The following is a 17,128-nucleotide window of genomic DNA, read 5'->3' on the forward strand; positions in this document are numbered from 1 at the left end:
ATTCTCAATACATGCAAGTGATGGTTTTTCAGTGAGATAGGAAAACTACAGGAGATCTCAGCTATGTAGACATCACAGACCTGGGACTAGGAAAAGAGCTAGATGTTTAGCAAGATCACAATTCAATGTCCCTAAAAAGATGTCATTCTATATCTCCAAGTCCCCACTTTCTCTTTCAGAGGCCTTCCGAGACTCTCTGGTACCCTAGTCCTATGCTACAGCAGCCTAGGAGCACTAGGCTTCATGGAGCACTAGCAGATTCTAGGGTGCCAAGTTCCTTATTGACACCAAAATAATTACATTTTCCAAAAACTTTTTGCAAAAACTGAGCTGCACAATGTTCTGATATTGCCCTCTTTTTGTCACCTTGTTGACCTAAACAATGAGATTGCACTCTGTCCTGTTTGGTTCAAATATACAAAAGGTAAATAGGAACATAAATATAGCCATGCTTTTTTATCAGTACATAAAGAACACATCAAAATTTTGTGAAAGGGCCAGGCCAAGCAATATCATTTTAACACTGTGGTTACAAAGATAGCAAAGCACAAACTAGGGTAAGAGGACATTAGATTACAAAATACTCCCAGTGTTTCAGTACAACAGGGCAAAAAATCCAAGTGCCTCCAGAAACCAAAATTATTTGAAAATTGGATTCTGATGTGTGATCTAAAACTTCCTTAAGCCATGAGTGAGTAGATAATGGAAGAAAGTCTCAACTAACAAAATTAATCTTTTAAGAAAAGTTTCTTTTTTTAAAAAATTTAAGATTTTAAAAGTTAAAAGTACTAGATGGCAGAAACCTGTAGCACATTTTATGAAGAAGCTATTACAACCCAAAAGGATATTAGCCGATTCTGAAAACTTGGGAGGTTGGGGAGGGAACCCTGCACAAAACTGGGGTAAATGAAATATCCTCCAAAAAATAGCCTTATTTTTAATATGGAAAAGGATATTAATTCTCTCATCTGCCACCTGGGACAAACAAATTCTTTTATCTTGCCCATTTCATAATACATACATACCTCCAGGGCATAAAAGAAACCAGTGAAAGGATTGGAGCCTACAGTAATGTACTGAGACATAGTAGGTGGACTATTCTTTATAGCAGCATTATAACCACCTATATTGGAGGCAGTCTTCATTTGATCAAAAGGAGATAGAGTCATGATACCTAACAGAGAGAAAGAAAAATGCCTGTAAATGTAATTCAAATGGGCATTTCAGGTTCCTGAATTCTAAGTCTATTCACGTATCTTTGGCCGACCCAGTCATAATTCTAGCAAAATACAAGGCCCTACTTCATTCACTTCTGGTTCTTGTTTACTATATATATATATATATATATATATATATATATATATATATATATATATATATATATAAAACTGTATTATTGGATATCTAAAACTGATTACATGTTTTAGTAAGGAAGTCACATACTGAGATTTGGAATAAACCAACCATTTCTACTTCAAACAAACCCACCGGATGCATCAAAAAAAATCTGCGTGCAATTTGTTTTAATTTGTAAGATTTCTGTTTTTATCTTTTGTTTTCAAAGAAGAGTGGGATGGTGGGGACCATTTCCTCTTCCTGATCAGAAAAGTGAGACCCATGGCAGCAGCAGCAGGAGAAGGAAGTTCAAATATCAAAGAGGGCAGCACTTGACAAGCTACTTGGCTAACCAGATCATCATAATATTCCCCACAGAGACAGCACGCAGTGGGGGATGAAGTGTGGTATCAGATATAAGTTGTACCTCCCTTAACCGGGATTTCCTGGCACAGACCACAGATGTTCCTGGACCACAAAGCCCAGAACAGGGAAGTCTGGCAGCAGGGCATGAGCATCACAGGGGGCATCGGCAACTCAGCTGAGAGCCCAGAGTATATGTGTGGGGCGGGGAGGAATGAACAAGCACCATGGCAGAGAGCTCCAGCCCCAATGGCAGCTGTGGAGCTCCGCTCCAGTCCTGTTCTGGCTTCAGCCCCCACCTCAGCAGCAGCCAGGGAGCTCTGGCCCTGGGCACAGAGCTCCAGCTTCGGCCCTCTGGCCAAAGCCAGGCAAGTGTGGAGATCTTCCCTGGCTGCACAGCTCCGGCTACGGTGCTCCAGTACCAACAGCAGCAGAACCAGCAGCATCTATCAAGCCCCAGGGGGTTGGGGCAGCAGCATGGGAAGGCTGGAGACCTAACCCAGAGGCAGCACGCCAGGAGAGGAGGGACCTCCCCTGGTCTGGCAAATCCCTTTGTTCAGGACCAGTCATGTCCCGAGGGTGCCAGACCAGCAAGGTCCTACCTGTACCTCCACGCTCCAAACATAGCAATAGAAAGAGGGCTAGAGGCATGTCAGTCACTAGATACTCAGATGCCCTACTTCCCCTCAGGTACTTACAGCCCACCTCTCTCCTTCCTTTCTCCAAAAACAGGTAGAGAGCCTGATCTGTCTCCCTCAACTATCTGTGATGGAGGCCTGGGGCCCAGCAAACATCCCCATATTCCCAGAAACCCACAGATGTGAAAAAGAACAGAGGCCTGCTATATCATTTCTGGAAATAAGTAATCTGAACTTTTAGTTCCCTATGCTGCAGGCAAGGTCTGCACTGACCTTCATCCTTCCTGCCAGACAGTCCTTTCATCCACCACAGAGAAGGAGACTGTATCTGCCCCAAGTCTCACAAACTAAATAGAATATTAAGATTTCCCCTTTCCAAAAAGGAGAGGAAGACAGACCATACATAGCCACTCTTCTTTCTTATCCCTTCTATTGGGAGAACCAAAACCTATTGATGCTAAAGCTCATTTTTTAACCTTCTTCAGCTTAGCTCTATTCTTTTCCATCCACATCTTACTACAGATCAATAATCCAACATGAATGGTAATCCATTAGTTTTACAACCCTAACAAAAGAGGTCTCATCCTGTTGAATGTTTGAAGATAAATGGTAATGCTTACCCACACTTGCATGGTCAACTATGTTGTCCACATCCTGCAAGCCCCACTTCTTATAGGCTAATGGTGGGGGTTGTATGTTCTCATTGCCTGATGCTGTGGCTGTGAATTTATTATAAAAATTGAGACAAGTAAAAAACTATTACATCATTAGATTACTTATATGTAAATGTGTCATCATCTCATGCTATCATGTTTTATATGATCAGTTATAACACAGTGAACACTGAAGAAAAATCATTTAATATTGCAATTAATAAGTTGTTACATACAATAACTTTACCTTCAGGTTTTCATAAAAGTCCAGTCAGATTTTTTCTATAAATTAAAGGACATGCTGTGCAAAGCTAGAATATCAACATTTTATTAGGGATGTTTGATAGCATGTAATTGAATAGTCATGTAACCACATCAGATTTTAGTGGTTACACGACTATTCAATTATTCCCAAAGGCAAGGCCAGTAAGTGCACTCCAGCCTTAACCCCGGGGAGCCCCTTGCCACCTCGTGCTGCTGACTCTCTATCAGATCTGCGAGGGGAGCCAGTTTAAAAACCAGCTCCCTGTACAGACTAGCTCCCTGGTGCTGCCTGCATGGGGTGGCAGCAGTCCCTCCATGGGGAGCCTAGGCACTCTGCAGACAGAGGCTGCTCCATCCGCAGCAACAGGCACCCACGGACAGGGACTGCTGCCTCCCACCGCACACTGCCGCAGGGGAGGCAGGCGGCTCTGTGGAACCGGTGCTAAAATGGCTTTAAGCTGGCTCCCCCTCCAGCACCAGCTCCTCACAAATATCAGCTCCCACCTACCTCCCTCCATCTCCACATTACTGCCTCTCTATTTGAGGCAGCAGCGCAGTATTCAGGGGGAGGGAGAAGGCTTAAAAGCCAGCTCCCCATGGGCACCAGCTCCATCTTATCCCCCGATGCCGCCTCAGTTACATTCTCCCCCGGTGAGGGGAGGGTGGTGAATGCATGTAGTCGACAGGATTAACCAATAAGCCTAGGCTTATCGGTTAATCACGTAGTCTTCTATATGTTGACATCCCTACATTTTACCCATTTTACTGAAATTAAGACACTTTATAAAACGTAGCTAGGCAAAATTTTGTTCACAACATCCAGCTATATTTGTAAAGTGCAAAATAAATTCATGGAGCAAATTTGTCTAATTAGTTATTAATTATTTTATTAAACAGTTTCTGTACCAGTTCCAGAACAATACTGACTCCTTTCCTTATAGAGAGTGTTATTATGGGAGACAGTCCTGTGCCAAACATAAGTAAGCAGGTCCCACAAAGATCCACATTCACAGAATGTGACAATATGCTTTAGTCATACTTCAGTTCCTAGCAATGCTCTCATCTCAACCTCTTTGCAAATTTAAGACAACACATATACAAGGGATTAGCATGCGAAAGATACCGGTGTGCTTTTATTGCAAGCATTAAAGCACGCTCAGTGATGATTTTTCAGACTGTAATGGAAAGGCCATGCTTTGGTGATAGGAAGCAGCTAAAGATAACATTAGAGCCTATGCTTTGGCCTGTTGGACAATATAAAAAGGAGTACTAGTCCTCAGTTTAGTTCTACACAAAGATCTTAAGGTGCATCTGTGGAGCCATTAAAGCAACTGCCTGAATTGGCACCTGATTTTGTTCAGGTTCTGACTCTTGGTTCTTACCTGAGGGGATGGGAGCCTTCAGTCTTCCTTGTCCTGCATGGAAATGCTTTCCTCTGCTAGACCTCAGAGGAACCCCTCCCCCCCCAGCTCAGTGCTGGCCTTAAGCTCATAACAGAGCTGTTGTACCCACAATCCCTGATGCTCTCATGCTGATATCTGCATTATGGATCCTCTCTATTCCTGGCCTAGCCAAGTGCCCATTCCCTGTCACTGGTTCCTGGTACTAAACAGAGATTGAGAAGTGGCAACAGAGTTGGAGCACAGTAAGAAGCAAAATCAGGACTCTGAGCAAGCTTTTGATTAAGCCCATTCCCAAGCATTGAGAAACCCTCCTCCACCTGCACATCATTACTTGATGGTTCTTCCTTAACCCCAGGAAACTGAGCACTTCCCAAGGTGCAGCACACATGGATTAGCCAGCATCCCCTGGGCAGGTTGTCAAAAAGATAGAATCATAGAACCATAGAGCTAGAAGAGACCTCAGAAGGTCATCAAGTCCAGCCCCGTGCTCTAGGCAGGACCAATCCCAACTATATCAACCCAGCCAGGGCTTTTTCAAGCTGGGACTTAAACACCTCTAGGGATGGAGACTCCACTACTTCCCTAGGTAACCCATTCCAGTGCTTCACCACTCTCCTAGTGAAATAGTTTTTCCTAATATCCAACCTGGATCTCTCCCACCACAACTTGAGACCATTGCACCTTGTTCTGAGCTCTGTCACTACTGAGAACAGCCTTTCTCTGTCCGCTTTGGAACCTCCCTTCAGGAAGTTGAAGGCTGCTATCAAATCCCCCCCTCACTCTTCGCTTCTGAAGACTAAACAGACCCAACTCCCTCAGCCTCTCCTCATAGGTCAAGTGCTCCAGCCCCCTAATCATTTTGGTTGCCCTCCGCTGGACCCTCTCCAATGCGTCCACATCCTTTTTGTAGTGGGGGGCCCAGAACTAGACACAATACTCCAGATGTGGCCTCACCAGAGCCAAATAAAGAGGAATAATCACATCTCTGGATCTGCTGGCAATGCTCCTCTTAATGCAACCTAATATGCCATTAGCCTTCTTGGCTACAAGGGCACAATGTTGACTCATATCCAGCTTCTCATCCACTGTAACCCCCAGGTACTTGTCTGCAGAACTACTACTTAGCTGGTTTGTCCCAAGCCTGTAACAATGCTTGGGATTCTTCTGTCCCAAGTGCAGGACTCTTAGAAAGGAGTAAGCATTTTTCCATCTCAGGAAGATCTAAAAAGGCCTTCAGGATTTTTCTTATCTTAAAGTGTAAGGATATCAACCATTATCAACATGAAGAGTATCTGCCCACAGCAGAATCACTGTTATGACAGCAGCACTTCTCAAAACATTTCCCAAAAGGAAAACACTCAACTAACACCAAAAATCACTAACTGATCATTGTGTTGACTCCTGCAGACACTGGTAGTAAGATGCACCTTCAATGGCTGTGTCCTAGCAAGTCAAATCTTCTCTGTCAATACAGGAAGTCCCCAGGTTACGTACAAGATAAGAACAAATCTACAGTCCCTAAGTTGAATTTGTATGTAAGTTGGAACTGGCGTCCAGATTCAGCCGCTGTTGAAACTCAACAGCGGCTGACTACAGGAAGCCCGAGGCAGAGTTTCTCTGCCCCGGGCTTCCTGGAATCAGCCGCTGATGAGTTTCAACAGCGGCTGAATCTGGACACCTGGGACAGAGCAGCTGGGGCGCTGCCAGGTAGGTCCCCGCAGTGCCGCACCTCGGTGCTGCGGGGACCAACCCGGCAGCACCCCAGCTGCTCTACCCCAGGCGTTCCCAAGTCAGCCGCTGCTGAAACTGACCAGCGGCTGACTACAGGAAGCCCGAGGCAGAGCAGCTCTGCCTCGGGCTTCCTGTAGTCAACCGCTGGTCAGTTTCAGCAGCGGCTGACTTGGGAATGCCTGGGGCAGAGCAGCTGGGGCGCTGCCGGGTTGGTCCCGCAGCGCCGCTCCTCGGCGCTACTGGACCAACCCGGCAGCACCCCAGCTGCTCTGCCCCAGGCGTCGGCGAGAAAAGCCTGGTCTGCTGGGGCGGGGGGGGGCGCGCACTAGCTGCGCCCCCCCCCCGCCCCCCCAGCAGACCAGGGAGACGCGGAGAAGCTTTTCTCACTGCGGAGGACGCGGGACCACGGCGCATCTCGGCGGTCCCGCCGCCCGCATCTTCCTGGTATGCTGGGGGGAGAGGGGGGGGGGGGGCGCAGCTAGTGCGCCCCCCCTCGCCCCCAGCAGACCAGGCTTTTCTCACCACAGAAGACACGGGAAAAGCCCCGTTTATAAGCCCCATGTAACCCGGGGACTGCCTGTATTCTCAACTGAGGAAATGCATTTCTCAAAAATATTTTTCCACACAACTGTAAGCCCCAAAAAACTGAAAAACGATATATTTTCTATTACCATACAGTGTAATAGACCTCTGTAAGTACTGTGGTAAGTCACAGCAATAGACAGTTTCTCTCTGAGACGTACCTCTTGCTACCTGATTACGACAAGCACGAAGGGACTGAAAAAGGCTGAAACCATCAATAGTCACAACTGCTGCTGGATACAGGATACTCAGTTCTTCATTCTTTATTAAAAACAATGAGGTAAGAGAGACAATAACTTTCACCATCTTCATGCCAATTTTGCTCTTCTTTCTGAATGAAAGCTTTCGTACAACAGTGCATGGCAACAAGTGTTTCCATAGTAAATTTCTAACTACCCTGCATAATGGAATATTATGTAGCAAGAAAAACATTGTTTAAAGAACTAACCAATATTTCAACATACAATTAATAATTATTCAAATACAAACTGAATTTTGTATGTACTATCTACACGTCTGCTTTCACTGAATTTAAGGGTTTAAGGAGAGAACATACAAGCTGCTGCTGCTTGTAATGGTCACCTTATCATGGGTTTATTTAGAGTGCAAAGATCAAAGGATTTATGGCCCAAATCCTATATCTGGATTAGGGTTTAAATTTGCACTCAAGCCTGTTTTATACACCTAACTGTCCATCTGCAATGATTTAAATGTTTTGTTAAAACCAAGGCTGCCATTTACAGGGGGCTAGGAGGGACAGTAACCCACACCCACACACTTTGAACCCCTAGATTTCATACATGAGATCTGCTTAAAGCTGCATGCCCTGACTCCAGGAGGCAGGTCTCAACTGCAGTAGCTGAGCTACTTGCAACTTTGCCTTTGGGGCAGGGAACCTGTTATTAAAAAAAAAAAGGGAGGCAGGGTGATTAAGACTAACAAGAGGCTGAGCACCGAAGTCACTGAAGAATCATTAGATCATGATGAAATCATTGCTGGGTACTCCACTTAAAAGATAGGGTAAAGAAAGAATAGGAATGAGTGTTGTTCTGCTGGGATTTGCCTTTGAATCACTGCTGTTAAACTTAAAAAAAAACAAACCCTTAAAAATAACAAGCAATACAGTAGCATCTTAGGGTACATCTACACAGCAGTGTTATTTCGGAACAAGTGACATCATTTCAAAATAACAAAGTGCACATCTACACAGCAAGCCACTATTTCAAAATATTGTCACACTGGAGGACTTCTTTACTTCAACTCCTGTACCCCTCATTTCATGAGGAGTAAGAGAAGTCAAAGGAAGACTTTCTGCTGTGTAGACAGTACCAAAAGCTATTTTGACTTCAGCTATGCAATTGATGTAGCTGAAGCTGAATATCTTAATTCAAGTTTTGCCTTGAGATGAATGAAATGAAAGACATACCCTTAGAGATAACAAGAAACTGCTCTTAAACTTACAAATGTTCTCAAAAATGGGGTAAACAGTGACCAATCCAAAGCTGACTGCAAAGAGTTACAAAGGGATCTCACAAAACTGGGTGACTAAGCAACACAAGGGCAGATGGAATTCAGTGTTAAGTGAGAAGTAATGGACATGGAAAAATATAATCCTAACTATACATACAAAAATGATGGGATCTGAAACAGCTGTTAGCACTCAAGAAGGAGATCTTGGAATCCTTGAGGAGAAATCCCTGAAAAATTCTGTTCAATGTGCAGTGGCAGTCTAAAAACTAAAAAGCTAACAGAATATTGGGAATCAGTAGAACATAAGAATGGCCGTCCTGGGTCAGACCAAAGGTCCATCTAGCCCAGTAGCCTGTCTGCCAACAGTGGCCAGCACCAGCTGCCCCAGAGAGGGTGGACCAAAGACAATGATCAAGCAGTTTGTCTCCTGCCATCCTTCTCCAGCCTCTGACAAACAGAGGCCAGAGACACCAGTTCAATCCCCTGGCTAATAGCCTTTTATGGACCTAACCTCCATGAAATTATCTAGCTTCTCTTTAAACTCTGTTATAGTCCTAGCCTTCACAGCCTCCTCTGGCAAGGAGTTCCACAGGTTGACTACACGCTATGTGAAGAAGAACTTTTATTAGTTTTAAACCTGCTACTCATTAACTTCATTTGGTGTCCTCTAGTTCTTCTATTATGGGAACTAATAAATAACTTTCCTTTATTCACCCTCTCCATACCACTCATGATTTTATATACCTCTATCATATCCCCTCTCAGTCTCCTCTTTTCGAAACTGAAAAGTCCCAGTCGCTTTAGCCTCTCTTTATATGGGACCCATTCCAAACCCCTAATCATTTTAGTTGCCCTTTTCTGAACCCTTTCCAAGGCCAAAATATCTTTTTTGAGGTGAGGAGACCACCTGTACACAGTATTCAAGATGTGGGCATAACATAGTTTTATACAGGGGCAGTAAGATATTCTGTGTCTTATTTTCTATCCCTTCTTAATCATTCCTAGCATCCTATTTGCCTTTTTGACCGTCGCTGCACACTGTGTGGAAGTTTTCAGAGAACTATCCACAATAACTCCAAGATCTCTTTCCTGATTTGTGATAGCCAAATTAACCCTCATCACACTGTAAGTGTAGTTGGGGTTATTTTTCCCCGATGTGCATTACTTTACACTTATCCACAATAAATTTCATTTGCCATTTTGTTGCCCAATCACTCAGTTTGGTGAGATCTTCTTGGAGTCCCTCACAGTCTGCTTCTGTCTTGACTATCCTAAACAGTTTGGTATCATCCGCAAACTTTACCACCTCACTGCTTACCCCTTTCTCCAGATCATTTATGAATAAGTTGAAAAGGACTGGTCCCAGGACTGACCCTTGGGGGACACCAGTTACCCCTCTCCATTCTGAAAATTTACCATTTATTCCTAACCTTCGTTTCCTGTCTTTTAACCAGTTCTCAATCCAAGAAAGGACCTTCCCTCTTATCCTATGGCCATGTAATTTACACAAGAGCCTTTGGTGAGGGACCTTGTCAAGGCTTTCTGAAAATATAAATATACCAAGTATATCTACTAGATCCCCCTTGTTTGCATGTTTGTTAACCCCTTCAAAGAACTCTAATAGATTAGTAAGACATGATTTCCCTTTACAGAAACCATGTTGACTTTTGTCCAACAAATTATGTTCTTCTATGTGCCTCACCATTTTATTCTTTACTATTGTTTCGACTAATTTGCCTGGTACTGAAGTTAAACTTACCGGTCTGTAATTGCCAGGATCGCCTCGAGAGCCCTTTTTAAATATTGGTGTCACATTGGCTACCTTCCAATTAGGTACGAAAGCCAATTTAAAGGATAGGTTACAAACCACAGATAATAGTTTAGCAATTTCCCATTTGAGTTCTTTTAGAACCCTTGGACGAATGCCATACGGTCCCGGTGATTTGTTAACGTTAAGTTTTTCTATTTGTTCCAAAACCTCCTCTAATGACACTTCAATCTGGGACAGTTCCTCAGATTCAACACCCACAAAGAACGTTGCAGATTTGGGAATATCTCTAACGTCCTCAGCCGTGAAGACTGAAGCAAAGAAATCATTTAGTTTATCCGCAATGGCATTATCGTCCTTGATTGCTCCTTTTATAGCTCGATCATCTAGGGGACCCACAGGTTTTTTAGCAGGCTTCCTGCTTCTAATGTACTTAAACATTTTGTTATTTGAGAGTTTTTGGCTAGCTGTTCTTCAAAATCTTTTTTTGCTTTTCTTATTACATTTTTACACTTGATTTGACAGTGTTTATGTTCCTTTCTATTTATCTCACTAGGACTGGACTTCCACTTCTTCAAAGATGCCTTTTTGTCCCTCACTGCTTCTTTTACATGGTGGTTAAGCCACGGTGACTCTTTTTTAGGTCTCTTGCTATGTTTTTTAATTTGGGGTATACATTTAAGTTGGGCCTCTATTATGGCGTCTTTAAAAAGTTTCCACGCAGCTTGCAGGGATTTGGCTCTAGTCATTGTGCCTTTTAATTTCTGTTTAACTAGCCTCCTCAATTTTGCGTAATTCCCCTTTTTGAAATTAAATGCCAGAGTGCTGGACTGCTGAGGTGTTCTTCCCACCACAGGAATATTAAATGTTATTATATTATGGTCACTATTCCCAAGCGGTCCTGCAATCGTTATCTCCTGGACCTGATCCTGCACTCCACTCAGGACTAAATCGAGAATTGCCTCTCCCCTTGTGGGTTTCTGTACCAGCTGCTCCAAGAAGCAGTCATTTAAGCCATTGAGAAATTTTATCTCTGCTTCTCTTCCTGAGGTGACGTGTATCCAGTCAATATGGGGGTAATTAAAATCCCCCATTATTATAGAGTTCTTTATTTTGGTAGCCTCTCTAATCTCCCTCAGCATTTCTATGTCAGTATCGCTGTCCTGGTCAGGTGGTCGGTAATATTTCCCTACTGCTAATTTCTTATTATTGGAGCATGGAATTGCAATCCATAGCAATTCTATTGAACATGCTGATTCATTTAATATTTTCATTTCATTCGATTCTACATTATCTTTCACATACAGTGCCACTCTGCCACCCAGCCGGCCTGCTCTAGCCTTTCGATATATTTTATATCCCAGTATGATTGTCCCCCACAGATTTTCCTCATTTTACCAGGTTTCAATGATGCCTATTACGTCAATCTCCTCCTTTAATTTGAGGTACTCTAGTTCGCCCATCTTAGTAGTCAGACTCCTAGCATTTGTGTAGAAGCACTTTAGAAATTTGCCGCTGCTTTTCTGTCTGCCCTTCCCTGATGCATTGGATTCCTTTATATGCGGTGGTTTGTCCTCTCCCCTCCTCCCTTTCTGACTTCAGCTTAGAGAATCTCTATCAATGGATTCTCCTCTAAGAGAAGTCTCCATCCGATTTACATGCATCTCTGCACCAATCGGTGATATGGGGGCGGGGAATGGCAGATGGGGTTGGTTTCCCTTCCCCAAGTTGGTGCTTGGCTTGTACTAAGCATGCTCAGTAACACTGCTGAAGCCTGTGTCCTCAGTCCACCCTCCCCCATGCTCTCACTCTCTTCTCCGCCCCCTGATCACAGCGTGAATAGGTCAGCACCTGCCACCTCGGTTAAAACCTTCATATTTAAAAATGGGGCCCACAATGTCATGGTGAATTGTCAAAGATGAGCACTAGTATAAAGATAAAAAACTTTCTAATACTTCCTGGTTTTTTGCATGACAAATTCTATTTTAGCAAAGAGTGCAGAATGGCAGGCTTTTCCACAAAGTTGAACAAATTTCTACAAAGATCCCTGTACAGGAATCAGCATCATGATTAGATTCCTGTGACTATCTTCAGAATAGTCTTAACTCCTTTCCTTAGAGGTATTTTTTACTTTTTAGCTGTTACCACAGTAATCTTACTAAGAGATAAAAGAATATTCAGTCATGTGCGAAAGCACTGTGCAATTCTTGGAGCCTCTCATGCTGCATATTTCCCCTTGTACTACCATTATATTTTACGTACATAAAAGGAAAACACGGGCAACAAATGCAGCCCTCTTTCATACAAATGATTCAGTAATCAATGACACTCACAGCTTTTGGGCTAAATATACACCTCAAAAGTAAGTGGAAATAAATGCAGCTTTTCTGACTATGTTTTATTTTAGAATAACATATCCTTAATCTCCTGCTCAGGTAAATCTTTCATGCATCAAAAACTGCTAAATACACATTAGTGGATTCATGTAGTAAAGAAAAATGCCACATCCTATAACTGTACTATTTCACTTTTGAAATAGTCTACTACTCCACCTGTTCTGTGACTCCAGGATGCCTTGGAACCTCATAGGTTCTGCATTTAAGCTGTAGGACGGGATCTTCATTTAATAGCTGCGCAAGAAGTAGGACTCCATTCTAAGAAAAAATTAACAAATGAGTATTCATTAATTCACCTTTACTTAAAAAAAATTGAAGTACAACCTACAAAAATAAAGGTTTACAAGTCACATCAATACATCAGTGCTTTGCAGCTGAACAGTGCTGAAAGAAGAGTCACCTCAGTGTAGAAACGGACGTAGCCAGAGGTAAAACCAACCACGATGCAGGTCCAGTCAGGACGACCTGTGGAGCTCCTGTCCAATAAAAACAAATTAAAGTGAAAAAAACAGATTTTTCTCTCAAATATACATATACAAACTCCATTCACTTTAAAAGGATTAACATGCACGTATGTGAGGGCAGAAGCTTTAATTGCTAAAAAGTTAATTTATTCTTACCTTTTTTGGCTTGCCAGTGGAATGCACAAAGCACTACTTACACATTCACTAGAAACAGAAAAAAAAATTAAGCATTTCATACTGAGCAATTTAAAATTACATACTGCTCTAGTTCCATGCTACCAGCAAATCTTGCCAGTATTTATTAATATATTTTATTTAATATTTTAAAACATTTATTAAAACTCAAAATTGATGATGTAATGAGGTAAAATATTATGCAAAATACTAATTCCATCATATTTGTAAAATTAAACACAGTTTATGTTGTAGGTTAAAAATGAGGGAGAAAGAGAGTGTAAGTTGCTGGGTCTTTCTATTAATTACATATTTTCTATTCCAAGATCCTGAAGAAAAAAAATCCTAATTTCTGTCTGTGTGTTTTTTTAAATACATATTATTTATGCTGTATAGTAGTTCACAGAAAGATCTTTAAGATTAACCAATGGTGTGGAGGGAACAATGGATGTAAAACATATTAGAAATGAAAAATTCCACAGGAACAGAAATATCAATCAGTTCTAGAAGTAATAAGTAAGAAAATGTCCAAGAGAAATATACATTTACAGAAACACATAGGATCACTGCTGCTAAAGTTGGTAGGGGTTACATCAGGGGTGGGAAAAAGTGCCTCCGTGGGCCAAGCCGGTTGATCTGGCCTGCAGAGGCCCTGCCACTCCTCTGCCCTCAGGCCAATTAAGGCTTGGGGGCGGGGGAAAGCACACAGTTTCCTCCAGCCTGCCAGGAGCATGAGATGCTTTGAAGTGCCACACAGTCCTGGCAGGGCAGGAGGAGCATGCTCCACCGCCCTCAAGCCCTGACTGGCCTGGGAGCAGGAGGAGCGTGCGAAGTTCCCTCCACCCTACCCCTGGCCTGCCAGGAGTGCACAGCACTTAGAAATGCCATGTGCTCCTGGCAGGGTGGGAGGAGGCTTTGCATGCTCCCCTGCTCCCAGGCCCTGATTGGCCTGGGGGCGGGGGAGCACAGGACGTCTCCTCCCACCACCAGAGGCATGGGTGCTTAGTGGGAAGGAGAGGCAAAGGGGTTCCTCCACCCCCAAACCAATCATGGTCTGTTGGTGGGGAAGTCCAGAAGCATCCTGGCCCTGCCCCTTCCTTCAAATTTTTGAAGTGGCCCCTGGAAAAAAATTATTGCCCACCCTGGGTTACATGGAAGGTAAATAAAGGAGAAACTTGCTAATTTTCACCTTGATCATCCATAGCAGTAATTCCCAACTGCTGGTCCACACACTGGTGCCGGGCCGTGAATCACTGGTAGTGAACATAGAGCTGAAGCTAGCTGTTCGCGGTGGCTCTAGGGGCTGTGGCTGGGGTACATATTTTGACAGACTGATAACATTTTATCTGCATATTTGCAAATTCATTATTTGTATAATGAATATATTAATATGTAAATAAAATGTTACCAGTCCACCAAAAGTTTCTGAATGGGTTTGCTGGTCCATGATATAAAAAAAGGTTGGGAACTAGGGATGTTAACAACTAGTCGGATAGTCATTTGACTAGTCGCTTCACCCCAACCTTGCTGCTTCTATCAGAGAGAGGCAGCAACGGGGAGAGGGGGAAAAGCAGGAGACGGTGCTGGAGTGAACTGGCTTAAACGTGTATTTAAGATAAAAAAGAGCAAAGTATTAATTAGTAATAGTTTAAAAAGTGACATTTATAATCAAAAACTTATAACTCAATACCTACCCTTCTTCAACATTCAGAGAGCCACTCCAACCAACAGCATATTGCATTTCCTCCTTCCCTTTGTCACTGTATTTCCATTTTGCTGATATTAAAAAAGGCATTATCCATAAATAATATGTTAAAACGTTATTTTGCAAAAAACAGCCTAGTCTGTATCTAATATTCCTCAATATAGTACATTTAGGTCACTCACCAGTGTAAAAAACTCTCACCGTAAGAAGGCAGTATGTTCTACTTATCTGAGAAACAGAAATCATGAATTCTGTGCGACCTCATGCACATCATGCACCCTCACCACACTCCTCAATTGGCTATATAAAAGTCAATAAAAACTGACAAGCTACTTCACTGGAGCAATGAAATTTACTTCAAACAGTGAGCTCTACAGAAGAAAAGTGCAGTGCTAGTACAAAATACTATTATCTGGGATGGTTACCCACAAATTAAAACCCAAAGTCTAAGGGCAGGCCTACGCTTACCAGGAGATCAGGGCTGTGGCGATCGATTCCTCAGAGTCAATTCAATGGGTCTACCAATGAATTGCTAAATCACCATTGATTGCTTTATTATTGACCCCCCCCCCCACACACACACACACACACACACCACGGAGACCCCACAGCAACTCAATCCAAGGTACGTTGACTTCACCTGTGCTATTCACACTGCTGGAGTTGCATACCTTAGGCTGACATTGCCCCCTACCTATACCTGCCCTGAGTTAACAGTGGAAAATGGAGTAGCTCTAAACATTTTGTTTTCATAATTGCTTTAGCCACTTAATAGTAACAGTGGAAATCACAACAGACTTCATTGTTCTCTAACATCAGATTGTTTCTATAAGTCAGTGGTCACCAGTCAGTAGATTGGGATCTACTGGTAGATCTTGGAACCTTTGTTAGGTGATCCTGAGAGGTTTGGTCAGGAGGCTATCAAGTGCTGGCACTTCAACTTCCCCTCTCAGCACTGCCATGCTGCTTCTGCCTTGGAGGTATCCCTCACCCCTGGGAGCCTCCTGCTTGCTGTGCAGGGCACAGGAAGAAGAAGAGGGAGTGCTGATGTCAGGGTGTCCCTCCCTCCACCCTGTACCCCTTCTCCACGGAGCAGAGGGGGACAGGGATGGAGAGAGTTTGCTGGCTGCTTTGGGGGTGGTGCAGGGTCAGGGTAGGGGTGAGCTTGTCTTAGCCCCCTGCACCACCACCCAGAAGCCACCTGTGGTAAGCTGCGCCCAGCCGGAGCTCACATTCCAAACCCTGGCCCCAGTCCTGAACCCCTCCTGTACCCCAAACCGCTGCACCCGGCCTGATAAAAGCGAGTGAAGATGGGGAGGGAGGATGGAGTGAGCAGGGGCAGGGCCTCAGAGAAGGGATGGGAAGGAGGCGGGGCAAGGGTATTTGGGTTTGAGCTAGATCTTGGATTGTACTTAAATTCAAAAAGTGATCTCATGCTTAAAAAGCTTGGGAACCACTGCTATAAGTAGACACATTTTCCAAATAGAATTACCTAAGAGTAAAAAGTCACAGCACTTGATACAATATAGTACATCACATGCCATCTGTATGCCACCTAGGGTACATCTAGACTGTAAGCTTCTTTCGAAAGAGAGCATCCACACCGGGCGCGCTTGGGCTGTCCCGCTGCGGGCGTGCTCCTCCGCTTTGCTCTCCGTCTCCCTGGTCTGCTGGGGGGCAGGGGGAGTGCAGCAGTTTCTGCAGGATTTTGTTACAAGTTATTATTGGTGAGCCACATCCATCCTAACTGAATTGGCATCATTAGCACTGTCCTCCCCTTGTTAAGGGAGCTCCCTTCTTATATGCTAATATATTTATGCCTGCCCCTCTAGTTTCTACTCCAATGTGGATGACAAAGTGGGTCTTGGCCCATGAAAGCTTATGGCCAAATAAATCTGTTCAACTTTAAGGTGACACAAGACTCATCACTGTTTTTGCATATACAAACTAACACAGCTACCCGCCTGATATTTTTACTTTTGACAATGGCATGCATTCTGCTACATAGGTATAGTTTTTAAGTCAAAGCAAAAAGTCTTAAAAAACATTAATACAGCACAGATTTTGTACAGAAAGCACAAATAATGGTAATATCTACAAGCAAAACTAGAGATAACAAGCTATTTATATAGTGTGTTTATATAAATCTCAGACCTGCAAAAAACAGGAACCAAGAAGGCTG

The 17,128-nt window shown here is 43.4% G+C and overlaps 1 protein-coding gene across 1 annotated transcript in view; it reads right to left on the reverse strand.

Moving 5' to 3' along the window:
- RAB3GAP2 (RAB3 GTPase activating non-catalytic protein subunit 2) overlaps window positions 1–17,128 on the reverse strand; it is a 65,236-nt gene that overhangs the window by 34,272 nt on the left and 13,836 nt on the right. Inside the window, exons 4-10 of the mRNA XM_075925217.1 lie at window positions 14,936–15,017; window positions 13,224–13,271; window positions 13,004–13,079; window positions 12,760–12,861; window positions 7,131–7,230; window positions 2,957–3,055; window positions 1,026–1,174 (exon numbers count right to left, since the gene is read on the reverse strand). Coding sequence (XP_075781332.1) covers window positions 1,026–1,174; window positions 2,957–3,055; window positions 7,131–7,230; window positions 12,760–12,861; window positions 13,004–13,079; window positions 13,224–13,271; window positions 14,936–15,017 — 656 coding nt within the window. The remainder of the gene's footprint in view (window positions 1–1,025; window positions 1,175–2,956; window positions 3,056–7,130; window positions 7,231–12,759; window positions 12,862–13,003; window positions 13,080–13,223; window positions 13,272–14,935; window positions 15,018–17,128) is intronic.

This window comes from Pelodiscus sinensis, chromosome 3, assembly GCF_049634645.1.
Source record: "Pelodiscus sinensis isolate JC-2024 chromosome 3, ASM4963464v1, whole genome shotgun sequence".
NCBI classification, from domain to species: domain Eukaryota; kingdom Metazoa; phylum Chordata; order Testudines; family Trionychidae; genus Pelodiscus; species Pelodiscus sinensis.